Raw genomic sequence first — 21,356 nt, 5'->3', positions numbered from 1 at the left:
TTGACCACAAATGTCGTGCTTTGTTGTCTGCGATCAGTCGATACGCAGGCCAGGGCACTCACTACAATATGGAGAGCAAGCTGACGAGTGGAAAGGGACGTCAGAGACCCCCGTCTATCCTCCTCCCCCTCCCACTGAACCTGTCCCAGGTTGAGGGAGCCTCTCTTACCTGAAACCTGGTGTGGGATCAGTTGGGTTCCCCACCCCTAAACCTGGTCCAGGGTGGAGAGACCTCTCCTACCAACTCCCTCACCAAAATCCAACTCTGCAGACACTTCTGCAGGCTGAGGGAGCCTCTCACACCGAGACCTGTTCTCCCCCACCCCCAGGTCAGAAATGCCCCTGGGTAAGAAGGTTTAAAGAGCAGCCGGGCTGCTCCCTGGTCCAGACAGTGTTGTGGTGTGTCTCCTCTCCATAGCCTCCTCAACCCACCCCCACCCCCAGACCGATAAGCTGCTCCCTGCAGACCCACGTTTTGCAATTCCAGTTCCAAACAAGAGGGTAGGTCCACTCAAGGGAAAAGTACAGTATTTGCGCCTGGAACCAGAGGAAGTGGGTGCAGAACGAAGCAAGTAGATTCCATCAGGTGATCGGGCAAGATCGCGGTCAACAGGATGAGTTACAACGTAAAATGCGGACAAAGTCAAGAAGGGTGAACACAGGACTGATGGCGTTATATTTGAATGCACACGGCATGTGGAATAAGGTAGCTCAGTTACCTTGCTGGGTAGCCCAGCAGCGTCTCTACCTTCTGCGAAGTCCATCTCCCACCCCCATCCTCACCACATTCTACAGGGGTTGTATTGAGAGCATCCTGAGCAGCTGCATCACTGCCTGGTTCAGAAATTGCATCATCTCAGATCGCAAGACCCTGCAGCGGATAGTGAGGTCAGCTGAGAAGACCATCGGGGTCTCTCTTCCCGTCATCACGGACATTTACACTACACGCAGCATCCACAAAGGAAACAGCAGAACGAAGGACCCCATGACCCCTCATACAAACTCTTCTCCCTCCTGCCATCTGGGAAAAGGCACCAAAGCATTCGGGCTCTCGTGACCAGACTATGTAACAGGTTCTTCCCCCAAGCTATCAGACTCCTCAATACCCAGAGTCTAGACTGACATCTACATCATTTATTATTATATTGTAATTTGTCCTCTACTGTGCCTGTTGTCTTGTTTATTCATTATTAATTAGTTAATTAATTATTGTACTGCCCTGCACTGTTTTGTGCACTTTATGTAGTCCCGTGTAGGTCTGTAGTCTAGTGTAGTTTTTGTGATATTTTATGTAGTCTAGTGTAGCCTTGCGCTGTCTCACATAGTCTAGTGTAGTTTTGTGTTGTTTCATGTAGCACCAGGGCCCTGGAGGAACGTTGTTTTGTTTTTACTGTGTACTGTACCAGCAGTTTATGGTCAAAATGACAATAAAAAGCAACTTGACATGAGATTGGCAGGTATGACGATGTGGGCACCACTGAATCATAGCTGAGAGAAGATTATGGTTGGGTGCATCCAAGGATACACATCATTCGAAAGGACAGGCGGGTAGGTAGAGGAAGTGGGCTGGCTCTGTTGATAAAAAATGAAATCAAATCCTTAGAAAGAGGTGACATAGGATCAGAAAATAGAGAATCCCTGGTTAGACTTAACAAAATACAAGGCTATAAAGACCATGATGGGAATTATATACATCCCTTTGAACAGTAACCTGGTTGTGGGCTACCAATTATAAACTGAGGTAGAAAGCACGTGCCAAAAGGGCAATGTTACGATTGTCATGGGGATTTCAATATGCAGGTAGATTGGGAAAATCAGGTTGGTGCTGACTTTGGATCCCGAGAGAGAGAGAATTTGTTTTTTTTACAGCAGCTTGTGGTTGAGCCCACTAGGGGATCAGCTACTCTGGATTGGGGGTTGCAGAATTCACCCCTGTGATCTGAGAGGGAGAAACTAAAGTCAGATGTATCTGTATGACTGTAGGGTAAAGGGAATTATCGAAGTATGGGAAAGAAACAGGCCGAAGTTGATTGGAAGGGGACTGTAGCAAAGATAATGGCGGAGTTCCTGGGAGCAGTTTGGGATATACATACATCCCAAAGAGGAAGAAGTATTCTAAAGGCAGGAGGACACAACTGTGGCTGACAAGGGAAGTCAAAGCCAACATAAAAGCAAAAGAGAGGGTATATAATAGAGTAAAAATTAGTGGAAACTGAGAGGATTGGGAGGCTCTTAAAAACCAAAAGAATGCAGCAAAAGAAGCAACAAGATGAAATGAGAAGCTGAGTTAGCCAACAGTATCAAGAAAATGAGGCAAAAGCAGATATAGGACCACTGGAAAACAATGCAGGAGAGGTAGTACTGGAGGACAAGGAAATGGTGGATGAGCTGAGTAAGTATTTTGAATTAGTCTTCGCTGTGGAATATGCAGAAAGCTTGAGAGTGAAGTTGCCAGTAATAGGGAGGTGTTTGCGAAGCTGAAAGGTCTGAAGGTAGGTAGGTTACCTGTACCAGATGATGTACACCCCTGCGTCGGCTGAAGAGTATGGAAGCGTCAGTAATGATCTTTCAAGCTATTGCTAGTTTCCAGAATGGTTTCAGAAGACTGGAAAATTGCAAATGTCACTCCGCTCTTCAAGAAGGGAGAGAGGTGGAAGAAAGGAAGCTACAGGCTAGTTCGCCTGGCCTCAGAGGCTGGGAAGATGTTGGAGTTGACTGTTGAAGATGTGGTTTCGGGGTACTTGGAGGCAGATGATAAAATAAGCCAAAGTCAGCATGGCTTCCTCCAGGGAAAATCTTACCTAATAAATCTGAAAGAATTCTTTGAGGAGATAACAGACAGAAGAGAATCAGTGGATGTTATGTAGTTGGATTTTCAGAAGGGCGTTGGCAAGGCGCCACACTTTTGAGGCTACCTAACAAGTTCAGAGTCCATGGTTTTACAGGAGATGTACTCGTATGGATAGAGCATTGGCTAATTGGCAGGAGGCAAAGAATGGGAATAAAGGGAGCCTTTTCTCATTAGATGCCCAAGTCTAGTTTGTGGCCATGTTTGTGAACGACACAAAGGTAGGTGGAGGGGCAGGTAGTGTTGAGAAAGCAGGGAGTCTGCAGGACTGGGAGAATGGACAGAGTGGCAGATGGAATTTAGTATCAGGAAGTGTGTGGTCATGGATTTTGAATATTTTCTAAATGGGGAGAAAATTTAAAAATCTGAGGTGTAAAGAGATTTGGGAGTCCTCGTGCAGGATTCACCAAAGGTTAATTTGCAGGTTGTGTCAGTGGTGAGGAAGGCAAACTAATGTTAGCGTTCATTTCGAGAGGCATAGAATATGTTATATTGAGGCTGTATAAAGAACTGACGAGGCTTCACTTGGAGTATTGTGAGCAGTTTTGGGCCCATTGTCTTGGAAAGGCTGTGCTGACTGGAGAGGGTTTGAGGAGCTTCACGAAGATGATTCCGGGATTGAAAGGCTTGTCATACGAGGAGCGTTTGCTGCCTCTGGGCCTGTACTCACTGAAATTCAGAAGAAGTGGGACTGACCTCAGTGAATGTTGAAAGGCCTTGATGGAGTGGGTGTAGAGAGGATGTTTCCACACCCTGACTGTAACACTGAAACACCTCACACCCTGACTGTGACAATGAAACACCTCACACCCTGACTGTGACAATGAAACACCTCACACTCTGACTGTGACAATGAAACACCTCACACCCTGACTGTGACAATGAAACACCTCACACCCTCACTGTGACAAAGAAACACCTCACACCCTGACTGTTACAATGAAATACCTCACACCCTGACTGTGACAATGAAACACCTCACACTCTGACTGTGACAATGAAACACCTCACACCCTGACTGTGACAATGAAACACCTCACACCCTCACTGTGACAAAGAAACACCTCACACCCTCACTGTGACACTGAGACACCTCACACCCTCACTGTGACAATGAGACACCTCACACCCTGACTGTGACACTGAAACACCTCACACTCTGACTGTGACAATGAAACACCTCACACCCTGACTGTTACAATGAGACACCACACACCCTGACTGTGACAATGAAACACCTCACACCCTGACTGTGACAATGAAACACCTCACACCCTGACTGTGACACTGAGACACCTCACACTCTGACTGTGACAATGAAACACCTCACACCCTGACTGTGAAGATGAAACACCTCACACCCTGACTGTTACAATGAGACACCACACACCCTGACTGTGACAATGAAACACCTCACACCCTGACTGTGACAATGAAACACCTCACACCCTGACTGTGACACTGAAACCCCTCACACCCTCACTGTAAGAATGAAACACCTCACACCCTGACTGTGACAATGAAACACCTCACACCCTGACTGTGACAATGAAACACCTCACACCCTGACTGTGACACTGAAACCCCTCACACCCTCACTGTAAGAATGAAATACCTCACACCCTGACTGTTACAATGAAACACCTCACACCCTCACTGTAACAATGAAACACCTCAAACCCTGACTGTGACGATGAAACACCTCACACCCTGACTGTGACAATGAAACACCTCACACCCTGACTGTGACAATGAAACACCTCACAATCTGACTGTGACAATGAAACACCTCACACTCTGATTGTGACACTGAAACACCTCACACCCCGACTGTGACACTGAAACACCTCACACCCCGACTGTGACACTGAAACACCACACACTCTGACTGTGACAATGAAACAACTCACATTCTGACTGTGACACTAAGACACCTCACACCCTGACCGTGACACTGAAACACCTCACACCCTGACTGTGACACTGAAACACCTCACACCCCGACTGTGACACTGAAACACCACACACTCTGACTGTGACAATGAAACAACTCACATTCTGACTGTGACACTAAGACACCTCACACCCTGACCGTGACACTGAAACACCTCACACCCTGACTGTGACACTAAGACACCTCACACCCTGACTGAGACACTGAAACACCTCACACCCTGACTGTGACGATGAAACACCTCACACCCTGACTGTGACGATGAAACACCTCACACCCCGACTGTGACACTGAAACACATCACACCCCGACTGTGACAATGAAACACCTCACACCCTGACTGTGACAAAGGAACCCTCACACCCTGACTGTGACAATGAAACACCTCACACCCTGACTGTGACAATGAAACACCTCACACCCTGACTGTGACAATGAAACACCTCACACCCTGACTGTGACACTGAAACACATCACACCCCGACTGTGACAATGAAACACCTCACACCCTGACTGTGACAAAGAAACACCTCACACCCTGACTGTGCCAATGAAACACCTCACACCCTCACTGTGACAATGAGACACCTCACACCCTGACTGTGACAAAGAGACACCTCACACCCTGACTGTGACAATGAGACACCTCACACCCTGACTGTTACAATGAAACACCTCACACCCTGACTGTTACAATGAGACACCTCACACCCTGACTGTTACAATGAGACACCTCACACCCTGACTGTTACAATGAGACACCTCACACCCTGACTGTGACAATGAAACACCTCACACCCTGACTGTGACAATGAGACACCTCACACCCTGACTGTGACACTGAAACACCTCACACCCTGACTGTTACAATGAGACACCTCACACCCTGACTGTGACACTGAGACACCTCACACCCTGACTGTGACACTGAAACACCTCACACCCTGACTGTTACAATGAGACACCTCACACCCTGACTGTGACACTGAGACACCTCACACCCTGACTGTGACAATGAAACACCTCACACCCTGACTGTTACAATGAGACACCTCACACCCTGACTGTGACACTGAGACACCTCACACCCTGACTGTGACACTGAAACACCTCACACCCTGACTGTGACACTAAGACACCTCACACCCTGACTGTGACACTGAGACACCTCACACCCTGACTGTGACGATGAAACACCTCACACCCTGACTGTGACGATGAAACACCTCACACCCTGACTGTGACACTGAGACACCTCACACCCTGACTGTGACAATGAAACACCTCACACCCTGACTGTGACACTGAGACACCTCACACCCTGACTGTGACGATGAAACACCTCACACCCTGACTGTGACACCGAAACACCTCACACCCTGACTGTGACACCGAAACACCTCACACCCTGACTGTGACACTGAAACACCTCACACCCTGACTGTGACAATGAAACACCTCACACCCTGACTGTGACACTGAAACACCTCACACCCTGACTGTGACACCGAAACACCTCACACCCTGACTGTTACAATGAGACACCTCACACCCTGACTGTTACAATGAGACACCTCACACCCTGACTGTGACAATGAAACACCTCACACCCTGACTGTGACACTGAAACCCCTCACACCCTCACTGTAAGAATGAAACACCTCACACCCTGACTGTGACAATGAAACACCTCACACCCTGACTGTGACAATGAAACACCTCACACCCTGACTGTGACACTGAAACCCCTCACACCCTCACTGTAAGAATGAAATACCTCACACCCTGACTGTTACAATGAAACACCTCACACCCTCACTGTAACAATGAAACACCTCAAACCCTGACTGTGACACTGAGACACCTCACACCCTGACTGTGACACTGAAACACCTCACACCCTGACTGTTACAATGAGACACCTCACACCCTGACTGTGACACTGAGACACCTCACACCCTGACTGTGACACTGAAACACCTCACACCCTGACTGTGACACTAAGACACCTCACACCCTGACTGTGACACTGAGACACCTCACACCCTGACTGTGACAATGAAACACCTCACACCCTGACTGTGACGATGAAACACCTCACACCCTGACTGTGACACTGAGACACCTCACACCCTGACTGTGACAATGAAACACCTCACACCCTGACTGTGATGATGAAACACCTCACACCCTGACTGTGACACTGAGACACCTCACACCCTGACTGTGACAATGAGACACCTCACACCCTGACTGTGACAATGAAACACCTCACACCCTGACTGTGACACTGAGACACCTCACACCCTGACTGTGACGATGAAACACCTCACACCCTGACTGTGACACTGAAACACCTCACACCCTGACTGTGACAATGAAACACCTCACACCCTGACTGTGACACCGAAACACCTCACACCCTGACTGTGACACCGAAACACCTCACACCCTGACTGTGACACTGAAACCCCTCACACCCTCACTGTAAGAATGAAACACCTCACACCCTGACTGTGACAATGAAACACCTCACACCCTGACTGTGACAATGAAACCCCTCACACCCTGACTGTGACACTGAAACCCCTCACACCCTCACTGTAAGAATGAAATACCTCACACCCTGACTGTTACAATGAAACACCTCACACCCTGACTGTAACAATGAAACACCTCAAACCCTGACTGTGACGATGAAACACCTCACAATCTGACTGTGACAATGAAACACCTCACACCCTGACTGTGACGATGAAACACCTCACAATCTGACTGTGACAATGAAACACCTCACACCCTGACTGTGACAATGAAACACCTCACACTCTGATTGTGACACTGAAACACCTCACACCCCGACTGTGACACTGAAACACCTCACACCCCGACTGTGACACTGAAACACCTCACACCCCGACTGTGACACTGAAACACCTCACACTCTGACTGTGACAATGAAACAACTCACATTCTGACTGTGACACTGAGACACCTCACACCCTGACTGTGACACTGAAACACCTCACACCCTGACCGTGACAAAGAAACACCTCACACTCTGACCGTGACACTAAGACACCTCACACCCTGACTGAGACACTGAAACACCTCACACCCTGACTGTGACGATGAAACACCTCACACCCTGACTGTGACAATGAAACACCTCACACCCTGACTGTGACACTGAGACACCTCACACCCTGACTGTGACGATGAAACACCTCACACCCTGACTGTGACACTGAAACACCTCACACCCTGACTGTGACACCGAAACACCTCACACCCTGACTGTGACGATGAAACACCTCACACCCTGACTGTGACACTGAAACACCTCACACCCTGACTGTGACACCGAAACACCTCACACCCTGACTGTGACACTGAGACACCTCACACCCTGACTGTGACAATGAAACACCTCACACCCTGACTGTGACACTGAAACACCTCACACCCTGACTGTGACACCGAAACACCTCACACCCTGACTGTGACACCGAAACACCTCACACCCTGACTGTGACACTGAAACACCTCACACCCTGACTGTGACAATGAAACACCTCACACCCTGACTGTGACAATGAAACATCTCACACCCTGACTGTGACACTGAAACACCTCACACCCTGACTGTTACAATGAAACACCTCACACCCTGACTGTGACAATGAGACACCTCACACCCTGACTGTGACAATGAAACACCTCACACCCTGACTGTGACACTGAAACACCTCACACCCTGACTGTGACACTGAAACACCTCACACCCTGACTGTGACACTGAAACACCTCACACCCCGATTGTGACAATGAAACACCTCACACTCTGACTGTTACAATGAAACACCTCACACCCTGACTGTTACAATGAAACACCTCACACCCTGACTGTTACAATGAAATACCTCACACCCTGACTGTTACAATGAAACACCTCACACTCTGACTGTTACAATGAAATACCTCACACCCTGACTGTGACAATGAAACACCTCACACCCTGACTGTTACAATGAAATACCTCACACCCTGACTGTTACAATGAAACACCTCACACCCTGACTGTTACAATGAAATACCTCACACCCTGACTGTTACAATGAGACACCTCACACCCTGACTGTGACACTGAAACACCTCACACCCTGACTGTGACACTGAAACACCTCACACCCCGATTGTGACACTGAAACACCTCACACCCTGACTGTGACACTGAGACACCTCACACCCTGACTGTGACACTGAAACACCTCACACCCTGACTGTGACACTGAGACACCTCACACCCTGACTGTGACACTGAAACACCTCACACCCTGACTGTGACACTGAAACACCTCACACCCTGACTGTGACACTGAAACACCTCACACCCTGACTGTGACACTGAAACACCTCACACCCTGACTGTGACACTGAAACACCTCACACCCTGACTGTGACACTGAAACACCTCACACCCTGACTGTGACACTGAAACACCTCACACCCTGACTGTTACAATGAGACACCTCACACCCCGATTGTGACACTGAAACACCTCACACCCTGACTGTTACAATGAAACACCTCACACCCTGACTGTTACAATGAAATACCTCACACCCTGACTGTTACAATGAGACACCTCACACCCTGACTGTGACACTGAAACACCTCACACCCTGACTGTGACACTGAAACACCTCACACCCCGATTGTGACACTGAAACACCTCACACCCTGACTGTGACACTGAGACACCTCACACCCCGATTGTGACACTGAAACACCTCACACCCCGATTGTGACACTGAAACACCTCACACCCCGATTGTGACACTGAAACACCTCACACCCTGACTGTGACACTGAGACACCTCACACCCTGACTGTGACACTGAAACACCTCACACCCTGACTGTGACACTGAAACACCTCACACCCCGATTGTGACACTGAAACACCTCACACCCTGACTGTGACACTGAAACACCTCACACCCCGATTGTGACACTGAAACACCTCACACCCCGATTGTGACACTGAGACACCTCACACCCTGACTGTGACACTGAGACACCTCACACCCTGACTGTTACAATGAAACACCTCACACCCTGACTGTTACAATGAAACACCTCACACCCTGACTGTGACAATGAAACACCTCACACCCTGACTGTTACAATGAAACACCTCACACCCTGACTGTGCCAATGAAACACCTCACACCCTGACTGTGACACCGAAACACCTCACACCCTGACTGTGACACTGAAACACCTCACACCCTGACTGTTACACTGAAACACCTCACACCCTGACTGTGACACTGAAACACCTCACACCCTGACTGTTACAATGAAACACCTCACACCCTGACTGTTACAATGACATGTAACAATGGGGGAGTCTAAGACCAGAAGGCACAGCCTCAGAATTGAGGGGTGTCATTTTAGAACGGAGATGAGGAGGAATTTTTTTCGCCAGGGAGTGGTGAATTTGCAGAAATTCTTCTCCACAGGCAACTGTGGAAGCCCAGTCATTTAAGTCAGAGATTGATAGATTCTTGATTGGTCAGGTTATGAAGGGATATGAGCAGATGAGAGAGAAGATACATCACCGGTGATAAAATGTATACAAGCATGCAGACATGGTCACTTGTTGTCCTGATCAAACATCTGAAGTGGCAAGTGACTTTGACCATGGAATGAACACTGGTGCCAGATGGGGTGGTTTGAGTATCTCAGAAACTGCTGATCTCCTGGGATTTTCACAGACACCAGTCTCTAGAGTTTACAGAGAATAGTGCGAAAAACAAAAAAAAAACACATCCAGTGAGGGGCAGTTCTGTGGGTGAAAACAACTTGTGAGAGGTTGGAGGAGAATGGCCAGACTGGTTCAGACTGACAGGAAGGCGTCAGTAACTGAAACAGCCACGTGTTACAACGCTGGTGTGCAGAAGAGCATCTCTGAACGTACAACACGTCGAACCGTGCCGTAGATGGGCCACAACAGCAGAAGACCATGTCAGGTTTCATTCCTGTACCTGGTGGGTGTATAAACTATACAGTGATTTGGAAACACTCCTTAAAGACTCAACATAACATCCTTGCTTTTCCCAGGGCTGAAGTGGCTGACACGAGGGGGCACAGTTTTAAGGTGCTTGGAAGTAGGTACAGAGCAGATCTCAGAGGCAAGTTTTTGTTTTACTCTGAGTGGTGAGTGCGTGGAACGGGCTGCCGGCAATGGTGGTGGAGGCGGATATGATAGGATCTTTTAAGAGACTCCTGGAGCTTAGAAAAGTAGAGGGCTGTGGGTAAGCCCAGGTAATTTCTAAGGTAGGGACATGTTCGGCACATCTTTGTGGGCAGAAGGGCCTGTATTGTGCTGTAGGATTTCTATGTTTCTAAAGAGACCCCAGTCTATTGTAGGGAAGTTGACGTCACCCATGATAACAACCCCTTGGCTATTGTACCTTTATGTAGGATTCTAGATCTGAAAATGAAGTTTATACATCGGGCTGATAGAGGGAGAACAGGAGGAATAAGATACTCTCCACGACCCGACCCTGGCCACATCCCCGGGGATGGAGCAGCCCCCGTGTACCTTGAAAATGCTCGGCGTGTACTCATCATCGATGGTTTTGCTGACCCTCATTGACCGCTGAGTCCCTGCCTCCTCGAGCACCATCAGCTCCAAGCCAAACCGTGACCGATTGCCTCGCGGCTGCAGTCCCTCGATGACAAACTCCAGCTTCGAGGTGTTGGCCGTGTGGAACAGACGAGGGAGGTCAGCGTCACGGCCAGCACCCTCGAATGCTGTAATCTGGTGAGAAAGCAGGGTCAGCGATAAGCAGAACGTGGAGCAGTTAGCATCCTCACACCGTCCCATCACACCCCCTGGGGTCAGACACAGAGTGAAACTCCCTCCACACCGTCCCATCACTCACTCCCGGGGTCAGACACAGAGTGAAGCTCCCTCTACACCATCCCATCACACACTCCCGGGGTCAGACACAGAGTGAAGCTCCCTCTACACCGTCCCATCACACACTCCTGGGGTCAGACACAGTGTGAAGCTCCCTCTACACCGTCTCATCACACACTCCCGGGGTCAGACACAGAGTGAAGCTGCCTCCACACAGTCCCATCACACACTCCCAGGGTCAGACACAGAGTGAAACTCCCTCTACACCGTCCCATCACACACTCCCGGGGTCAGACACAGAGTGAAACTCCCTCTACACCGTCCCATCACACACTCCCGGGGTCAGACACAGAGTGAAACTCCCTCCACACAGTCCCATCACACACACCCAGGGTCAGACTCAGAGTGAAACTCCCTCTACACCGTCCCATCACACACTCCCGGGGTCAGACACAGAGTGTAACTCCCTCCACACCGTCCCATCACACACTCCCGGGGTCAGACACAGAGTGAAACTCCTTCCACACCGTCCCATCACACACTCCCGGGGTCAGATACAGAGTGAAACTCCCTCTACACCGTCCCATCACACACTCCCGGGGTCAGACACAGAGTGAAACTCCCTCCACACCGTCCCATCACACACTCCCGGGGTCAGACACAGCCTGGAGGGTGTTCTACACAACCTCCGGTGTGTCTAGTTTGACTCCCATAACAGAGCCAACCTTCCTAATCAGTTTTTTGAGCCTGTTGTCATCACCCGTGTTGATGCCATTGCCCAACACACCACCACGTAGACGATTATACTGGCAACAGACTGGTAGACCAGGTGAAGGAGAGGCCTGCATATTCCAAAGGACCTCAGAAGGCAGAGGTGACTGTGACCCCGGGAGTGTGTGATGGGACGGTGCAGAGGGAGCTTCACTCTGTGTCTGACCCTGGGAGTGTGTGATGGGACGGTGTGGAGGGAGTTTCATTCTGTGTCTGACCCCGGGAGTGTGTGATGGGACGGTGTGGAGGGAGATTCACTCTGTGTCTGACCCTGGGAGTGTGTGATGGGACGGTGCAGAGGGAGTTTCACTCTGTGTCTGACCCCGGGAGTGTGTGATGGGACGGTGTGGAGGGAGTTTCACTCTGTGTCTGACCCCGGGAGTGTGTGATGGGACGGTGTTTCACTCTGTGTCTGACCCCGGGAGTGTGTGATGGGACGGTGTGGAGGGAGCTTCACTCTGTGTCTGACTCTGGGAGTGTGTGATGGGACGGTGCAGAGGGAGTTTCACTCTGTGTCTGACCCCGGGAGTGTGTGATGGGACGGTGCAGAGGGAGTTTCACTCTGTGTCTGACCCCGGGAGTGTGTGATGGGACGGTGTGGAGGGAGTTTCACTCTGTGTCTGACCCCGGGAGTGTGTGATGGGACGGTGTTTCACTCTGTGTCTGACCCCGGGAGTGTGTGATGGGACGGTGTGGAGGGAGCTTCACTCTGTGTCTGACTCTGGGAGTGTGTGATGGGACGGTGCAGAGGGAGTTTCACTCTGTGTCTGACCCCGGGAGTGTGTGATGGGACGGTGTGGAGGGAGTTTCACTCTGTGTCTGACCCCCGGGGTGTGTGATGGGACGATGTGGAGGGAGTTTCACTCTGTGTCTGACCCCGGGAGTGTGTGATGGGACAGTGTGGAGGGAGATCCACTCTGTACCTGACCCCGGGAGTGTGTGATGGGACGGTGTAGAGGGAGCTTCACTCTGTGTCTGACCCCAGGAGTGTGTGATGGGACGGTGTAGAGGGAGCCTCACTCTGTGTCTGACCCCGGGAGTGTGTGATGGGACAGTGTGGAGGGAGCTTCACTCTGTGTCTGACCCCGGGAGTGTGTGATGGGACGGTGTGGAGGGAGTTTCACTCTGTGTCTGACCCCGGGAGTGTGTGATGGGACGGTGTGGAGGGAGCTTCACTCTGTGTCTGACCCCGGGAGTGTGTGATGGGACGGTGTAGAGGGAGTTTCACTCTGTGTCTGACCCCGGGAGTGTGTGATGGGACGGTGCAGAGGGAGTTTCACTCTGTGTCTGACCCTGGGAGTGTGTGATGGGACGGTGTGGAGGGAGTTTCACTCTGTGTCTGACCCCGGGAGTGTGTGATGGGACGGTGTGGAGGGAGCTTCACTCTGTGTCTGACCCCGGGAGTGTGTGATGGGACGGTGTGGAGGGAGTTTCACTCTGTGTCTGACCCCGGGAGTGTGTGATGGGACGGTGTGGAGGGAGCTTCACTCTGTGTCTGACCCCGGGAGTGTGTGATGGGACGGTGTGGAGGGAGCTTCACTCTGTGTCTGACCCCGGGAGTGTGTGATGGGACGGTGTGGAGGGAGTTTCACTCTGTGTAAAGCTGTGTAGACAGAAGGGGTTTTGGAGCGGGTGAAGGAGGGGAAGGGGGAGGGTACCAGACTAACCCCCGCCCCCCCGGTATCACAGGGAATCGCCCCACCCCCACAGCTCTGCGGGGAGTGAGCCTACCTACCCGGAAGGTGATGGTGCCGTTGACGAAGGGGGTCCCAGTAGCGTTGCAGCCCTGGAGCTGCGCGGTCAGCGTAGTCTGGTTCAGAGTGGCATTGGCGTCCGCCCAGGTGAAGTCCTGCAGTTGGTAGGGGGGGTAGATTCTGTCGGCCGGCACCTGGGACATATCAGCAGTATCGTTCTCGTCATCGTACTCCAGGAGCTGGGGGACAGAGGGAGGTTTCACCACGGCCGATCCCCGAATCCTCGCACACAGCGCAGACCCGCCCCACCTCTTTGGCCGATGCAGGACATCCCCCAGTGGGGTCTGGCCTCCGGCGGGCAGAACCACTCCTCACTACGTCAAAGGCAATCCAACCCCCCCCCAGCCCACCACTTCCACATCGGCGAGACTCAATGCAGACGGGTGGAGAACCCGCACTCTGGCTGCTGCAAAAGGCAACGTTTCCCATCGGCCACCCATTTCAGTTCCACTTCCCACTCCCATTCTGACACCTCAGCCCATGGCCTCCTTTACCGCCACAGCGTGGCCACACTCAGGTTGTAGGAACAACACCTCGTACCCTGTCAGGGTAGCACCCAACCCAATGGTGCGAACATCGATTTCCCCAGCTTCTGATCATTTCTGCCCCCTCCCCTCAATTTGCAATCCCCAGTCTGCTTCCTCTCTCTCTCCTGCTCACCTGTGAACTGTCCCCGCACAGCAGAAACGCCCAGCGCAAAGCAGCATTATTTTAAAAATGTTTGGAGGGAAGCAAAGGGAGGGATGTCAGAGGCAATTGATTTTCTTTAAAACTCAGATTCTTTAAAACACCTTGCTAGAGGCAGATACATTAGGGGCATTTAAGAAGCTCTTAGATAGGAACGTGGATGATAGAAAAATGGAGGGCTGTGTGGGAGGGAAGGGTCAGAGTGATCCTAGAGTAGGTACAGCTTTGTGGGCCACGTTGCCTGAACTGTGCTGCAATGCTCTCTGGTGTGGACATCCCATTGGTGAAAGGGAGATGGAATCCCGAGCAGGGCTGCCCCTCCGGACCGGGTTACCTGACTCACCCGCGAGAAGATGACAGCGGTGGAGTAGACCACGGCCTCGGCGGGCTCGATGCGGATGGCGCCTGCGGGGTCCGGGAGCTGTAGCCGGCTCCAGTCGACGTGTAGGGTGCTGTTGGGGCTGCTGCTGTAGACCTGCAGGACAGTGGGGGCTCCGAGCGAGCTCCAGAGGTAGTGGATGGTGTCGCTGGGACCCAGGGCCCGGATATGGAGCACATTGGGAGCTGCCGGCATGGAGCTGTCCCACCCGGGATTGTATTCGAAGGTGACCTGTGGGAAACAGTCAGAACCAAGCTTATCAGCACTGACATACGTCACAAAACTTGTTGATTTGCAGCACAGGCACAGTGCAAGATATAAAAAATATGTTACAAAAAGAATACATTTTAAAAGTAAATAATGGTGCAACAAAATACTATAGCTTACAATTAAATAAAATAATTAGAGTGCAAAATAGTGAGGCTGTGCTTGTGGGTTTGTTGTCCAATCCGAAATCCGACGGCAGAAGGGCAGAAGCTGTTCCTGAATTATTGCGTGAACGTAGCCCAGCACATCACACAAACCAATCTTCCATCCTTGGACTCGCTTTACACCACACACTGTCGGAGCAGTGTTGCCAGGATAATCAAGGACACGACCCACCCAGCCAACACACTTTTTGTCCCACTTCCCTCCGGGAGAAGGTTCAGGAGCTTGAAGATTCATACGGCCAGATTTGGGAACAGCTTCTTTCCAGACTGTGATAAGACTGCTGAACAGATCCTGACCCGGATCTGGGCCGTACCTTCCAAATATCTGGACCTGACTTGCACTACCATACTTTCCGTTTTCTATTTTCTAATTATGATTTATAATTTAAATTGTTATTATATTTAATTTGATTTGTGCTTCAGGGAGCGTGAAGCGCAGAATCAAATATTGCTGTGATGATTGTGCGCTCTAGTATCAATTGTTTGGTGACTATAAAGTAAAGTATACCTTCAGACTCCTGTCCCTCCTCCTTGATGGTAGCTATGAGAAGAGGCCATGTCCTGGATGGTGAGGGTCTTTAATGACAGATGCCACCTTTTTGAAACGTGCTCTTTGAAGATATCTTCAATGCTGGGCAAGGTTGTGGTCCAGTTGGAGTTTCTAACTTTCTGCAGATTTTTCCAATCCCGTGCAATGGCCCCTCCGCACCAGACAGTGATGCAGCTAGTTGAATGCTCTCCATGGTACATCCAGAATCTTTAGTGGCATACCTCCTCAAACTCCAAATGATATATAACCACTGGTGCACTTTCTTCATAATTGCATCAGTACGTTGGGCCCAGGATAGATCTTCAAAGATGTTGACACCCAGGAACTTGAAGCTGCTCACCCTCTCCACTGCCGATCCCTCAGTGAGGACCAGTGTGTTTTCCCTCGATCTCCCCTTCCAGAAGTCCACTAACCAGTTCCTTGGATTTACTGACAAGGGGTGTAAGGAGGTTGCAACGACACCACTCAGCCAGCCGAGCTATCTCGTGCCTATATACCTCTTCACCACCATCTGAAATTCTGCCTTCTGTCACTGGTAAATTTATAATTGGCACTTGGGCGTAGAGAGGGAGTCTCTCCAAATCCAGCCAAGCCCAGTGCACAACCCACAGTTCAAACACCGGGAGAATGTCAGGGGAAGCCACAGCCAGTCGATGGGATACAAATCTATTGTCAGCTCCATCGCTCCACATCACAGAGAACCGGCAGCTGATCAGATCAACTTCCCCCTACAGTTACCCCAGGGGGTACGGGAGTTGCCCGCCCACCCCACTCTGAGAGCACCACCCAGTCTGGCAAAGGCAGCAGACAGGTACGGCGGAACCTTGGGGTCCAGGTCCACAGCTCCTGGAAGTGGCAACGTGACCTGATCGCCCGTTGAAGGTGGAACAGTGAACACAGAGTCAGCAAGTCCTGATGCAATAGAATATTGCTGCACTTGGGAGTAGCGCGCGAGGTTCTGATCTCCCCATTACAGGAAGGATGTGGAGAGAGCGCGGAAGAGATTCTTGTGTCAGAGACCAATACAGCACAGAAATATTTCTCCCTGCTCATCCCTGTTGCCTGTGTTTGGCCCATGAAAAGAAGATGGCAGCGCGATGCAGCACCTGGAGGAAACCCACGTGGTCATGCAGAGAATGTACAAACTCCTTACAGATAACGGCCAGAATCAAATCAAAAAGTCAAAGTAAGCTTATTATCAAAGTACCAGACACAACCTCAAGATTCATTTTCTGACAGGCATTTACTGAAAAATAAAGAAATACAATAGATTGTATGAAAAACTATACATAAACAAAAACTGACAAACAACCAATGAGCAAAAGACAAATTTTGCAAATAAAAAATATAAATAATAGTGAGAATACGAGTTGTAGAATCGTTGAAGGTGAGTCAAGGTTGTGGGATCAGTTGAGAGTTGAGGTGCTGGTTCAGGAGACTGATGGTTGAGGAGTACTAACTGCTCCTGAACCTGGTGGCATGGGACCTAAGGGATCAGTACCTTCTGCACAATGGTAGCAGTGAGAAGAGGGCATGGCCTGGATGGTGGGGGTCCTTGATGATGGTGTGGAAGTCAAATCCAGATAAAGTCACTCAGAGACCGTATAAATACTAACTTATTCAAAGCCCTCAGGGCTTACTCAGTTAGTCACTCAAACAGTTCACCAAACAACTCACAATTCCCTTGACAGAAGAGATATATTTGTTCAGATACCCTCACACATACCAAGCTGGAGCCAGGCTTATCTATTGCTTGACAGTACTGAGAGACAAATTACAGAACAGGTTTGAGCGGTCTTATCTCTGCGCACGACTGCACAAAGAAACAAGGACCTTGAAACACTGTCTAACTCCAAGAAGAAATATGGCTCAGCGTGGCTTAGCACATGTTGATCATCAGCGGTTTCTTTCAGAAAAAACAGGCTGCTGTTGTTTAACTAATGTGTTAACCCTTTTACATACTTTATCAATGGCTTCTTCATTTTTGTGCGTATTGCAGGGGGTGAGGCAGGGGGGAGGGGGAACATTTTGCCTGTAATGGACTGGGCTGTATGCACCACTTTGTGTAGGCTTTCCATTTCCTGGGCATTGGTGTTTCGGTGATCACTGGCACCATAAAGCTACTGTGCTACCTGCTATGCTACCATGCCATGGTACCTGCGGCCAGGGGTGCTGAAAGCAAAGAGAATAGCGGTGTGTAAGGGAACATGAACAGGCAGGGAATGGAGGGGTATGGACCTTATGCAGGCAGAAGGGGTCAGTTTAATTAGGCACATACATGATGGGCCGAGTGGCCTGTTCCTGTGCGGAATGCTCTCTACCCTAACCAGACTGCAATCCACTTGGAAATACCTCACAGTTCCTTCACCATCACATTGTTTGGCTGCTCTGGGCATACACTTGCCCGAGTTTGGAAACCCACTGAATATTGAAAAACAGTGGATGTGGAGGGGATCTTTCCTGTAGTGGTTGAGTCTAGGACCAGAGGGCGCATGTGCAGACATGTGGAGGAATTTAGTTATCCAGAGGGTGGCAAATCTGTGGAATTTGTTGCCACAGATGGCTGTAGAGGCAAAGTTATGGGGTAATTTAGAGCAAAAGTTGATAGGCTCTTGGTTAGTTGGGATAATAAGGTTGAGAGGGATAATAAATGAGCCACGATGGAATGGCAGAGCAGAGTCGATAGTCCGAATGGCCTAATTCCATTCCTTTATCGTATGGACACGGGATCTAAACCCTGGAGCACCCTCCCCAACAGCACCATGGGAGAACCTTCACCAGAAAGACCACACTGTTTCAACCCTCTCACAGGAGAGTAGCAATTCCAGACAACCCCCGCATCCCAAAAATTACCAGCAAATACATTTGAAACCTGAATTTCACTTGGGTGGAGGCCCAAACCCTTTAGCCTGTGTGTACAAATATTTCTGAGGGTCACTCCTGAATTTTCAGTCCATTGTGCGCAATGTAATCTGGAAAAGTGATACCTTATCTTGTCTCGGCACCTTGAACCCTTCTGCAATGATGACTGAATCTCCCAACTTCTGCTAAACTGCTCTCTCGTTATCACATCACTGTGCTAAGGCCCACTTATCCAGTCTTGTTTACCACCATGCCAAAGGTCAGTACTCACCTCCCTTATCGCCGTGGAGCCTTTCAAGATATGAGCTTTATAGGTCTCATCGACACTGTGACACATTACCCGATACAGTGAAATGCACCATTACAGTCCGAGGTTGTGCAGGGGGCAGCCTGCAAGTTCCAGTGCCAACATAGCACGCCCACAACTTACTAACCCTTACCCATTGGAACGAGGGGGGAACTCACACTCGGGAAAACGTACGAATTCCCTACAGTCAACAGCGGGAATCGAACCTAGATCGCCTTAAAAGCGTTATGCTAACTGCTACACTGCCCTGCCAGTTACAACATACCATCCCAGCTCTTACGTTCTCTAGAAGCTTTCTCCACTACAGTTTAATGATCACTGGTCACCAATGTCCAGGCTCCATCTACAACCGCCCTCCGTCTTCCGCCGGCGGGCAAGCCAATTCTGAATCCATGCAGCCAAGTTTACCCAGATCCCATGCCTCGTGACTTTGCCGGGGTCAAGTCTGAGATATTGATGTGTTAACATTATCTCACTGATCTGTTAGTCAGCAGTACTACTTTTGTAGTTTAAAACAAAACTTCCCTGTTTCAGATCCGTTCTAATGCCGACCACAGAACTGAGACAATGGAATCCCTTCCTCCTGCCTGAGCCGGTGCCAGGGAGCCACAGGAGAACAGGGCAATGAGTGTCCAGGATCTGGGACAGCCTCGGGTTTACAGTGGGTGGGGGGGGGGAATACTGCTCATTCCTAAGGCTACTGAGACTTTGCTTTCCCCACACTGGCAGGAAGGAATATTTCCAGTGGTGCTGGCTCACCCCGCCCCATAGATATAACTCGAGAGTTTTGATATCCTGTGAATATAGCAGATATTCTTTCAAACGAGAACCAGTCTTCAGTTGTTAATGTAAATTTCACACAGTAATGAGTTTAAAGTTAGGAGGACAACTTTGCAAACAGCTTTTTTTTTGACAGACCACAACCTACTGGTCTATTGTTTTAGAGAGATTAGGTCAGCTTTGTCATTGGTTCCTTGAAACATGCAATGAAATGCACCTTTTACATGACCAATGACCAACGGATTCCGAGGATGTGCTGACGGCAGCCCACAAGTCTCCAACATTTAATTAACCCTAACCTGTAAGGCTTGGGTCAACATCCAGAGGAAATCCACAGAGTCTCAGGGAGTACGCACAAACTCCTTACAGACAACAATGGGAATTGAACTGAGTCAGTGGCTCTGAAAACTATTTGAATAACCACTACCTACCAGAGGCACTTTTATAAGCACTGTAAAACATTATGCTAACTGTGCTACCAAAGTGAAGAGACCACAGGATGTCCCCCCGTATGCACCAGCCAAATTTTAGACAATATGGTTAGCCCTCATCAAACTAAGTTGTTTTGCACCATTGTGACTGAGTTCAATGAAGTTTGCAGACCATTCTGATGTTGTCACTTAGCACATCAAACATGTCACAGGTATGACTGATCAATAATTCGGATAGTTGCAAATTCAGCGAGTCAGCCCTGATGCATTAAATCGGTGTCTAGGATCTCTATCCACAGCTTATAGACCATCTGTGTGGTTTACTTAGTAATGTGTCAGATCATTCAGATGTTTCCCACCGTAGATATTTACGTTCAGTGGATACTATATTCAGTATCTCCTGTACCTAATAAAGTGGCCACTGAGTGTATGTCCATGATTTTCTGCTGCTGTAGCCCATCCACTTTAAGGTTTAATGTGTTGTGCATTCAGAGATGCTCTCTGTAACGCATGGTTGTTTGAGTTACTGTTGCCTTCCTGTCAGATTGAACCATCCTGGCCAGTCTCCTTCAACCTCTCTCATTAACGAGGTGTTTTCACCCACAGAACTGCCACTCCCTGGATGTTTTTTTTTTAAACACAACTCTCTGTAAACTCTAGAGACTGTTG

General features: G+C 49.7%; 1 protein-coding gene across 1 annotated transcript in view; it reads right to left on the bottom strand.

Annotated features, from left to right (window-relative positions):
* The window catches only part of glmp (glycosylated lysosomal membrane protein), a 30,981-nt gene that overhangs the window by 8,567 nt on the left and 1,058 nt on the right, over positions 1-21,356 (bottom strand). The window contains exons 2-4 of the mRNA XM_059980233.1: positions 15,291-15,557; positions 14,242-14,439; positions 11,415-11,633 (exon numbers count right to left, since the gene is read on the bottom strand). Coding sequence (XP_059836216.1) covers positions 11,415-11,633; positions 14,242-14,439; positions 15,291-15,557 — 684 coding nt within the window. The remainder of the gene's footprint in view (positions 1-11,414; positions 11,634-14,241; positions 14,440-15,290; positions 15,558-21,356) is intronic.

Source organism: Hypanus sabinus, chromosome 9 (assembly GCF_030144855.1).
Source record: "Hypanus sabinus isolate sHypSab1 chromosome 9, sHypSab1.hap1, whole genome shotgun sequence".
NCBI classification, from domain to species: Eukaryota; Metazoa; Chordata; class Chondrichthyes; order Myliobatiformes; family Dasyatidae; genus Hypanus; species Hypanus sabinus.
This window is presented reverse-complemented; position numbering and strand designations above follow the sequence as displayed.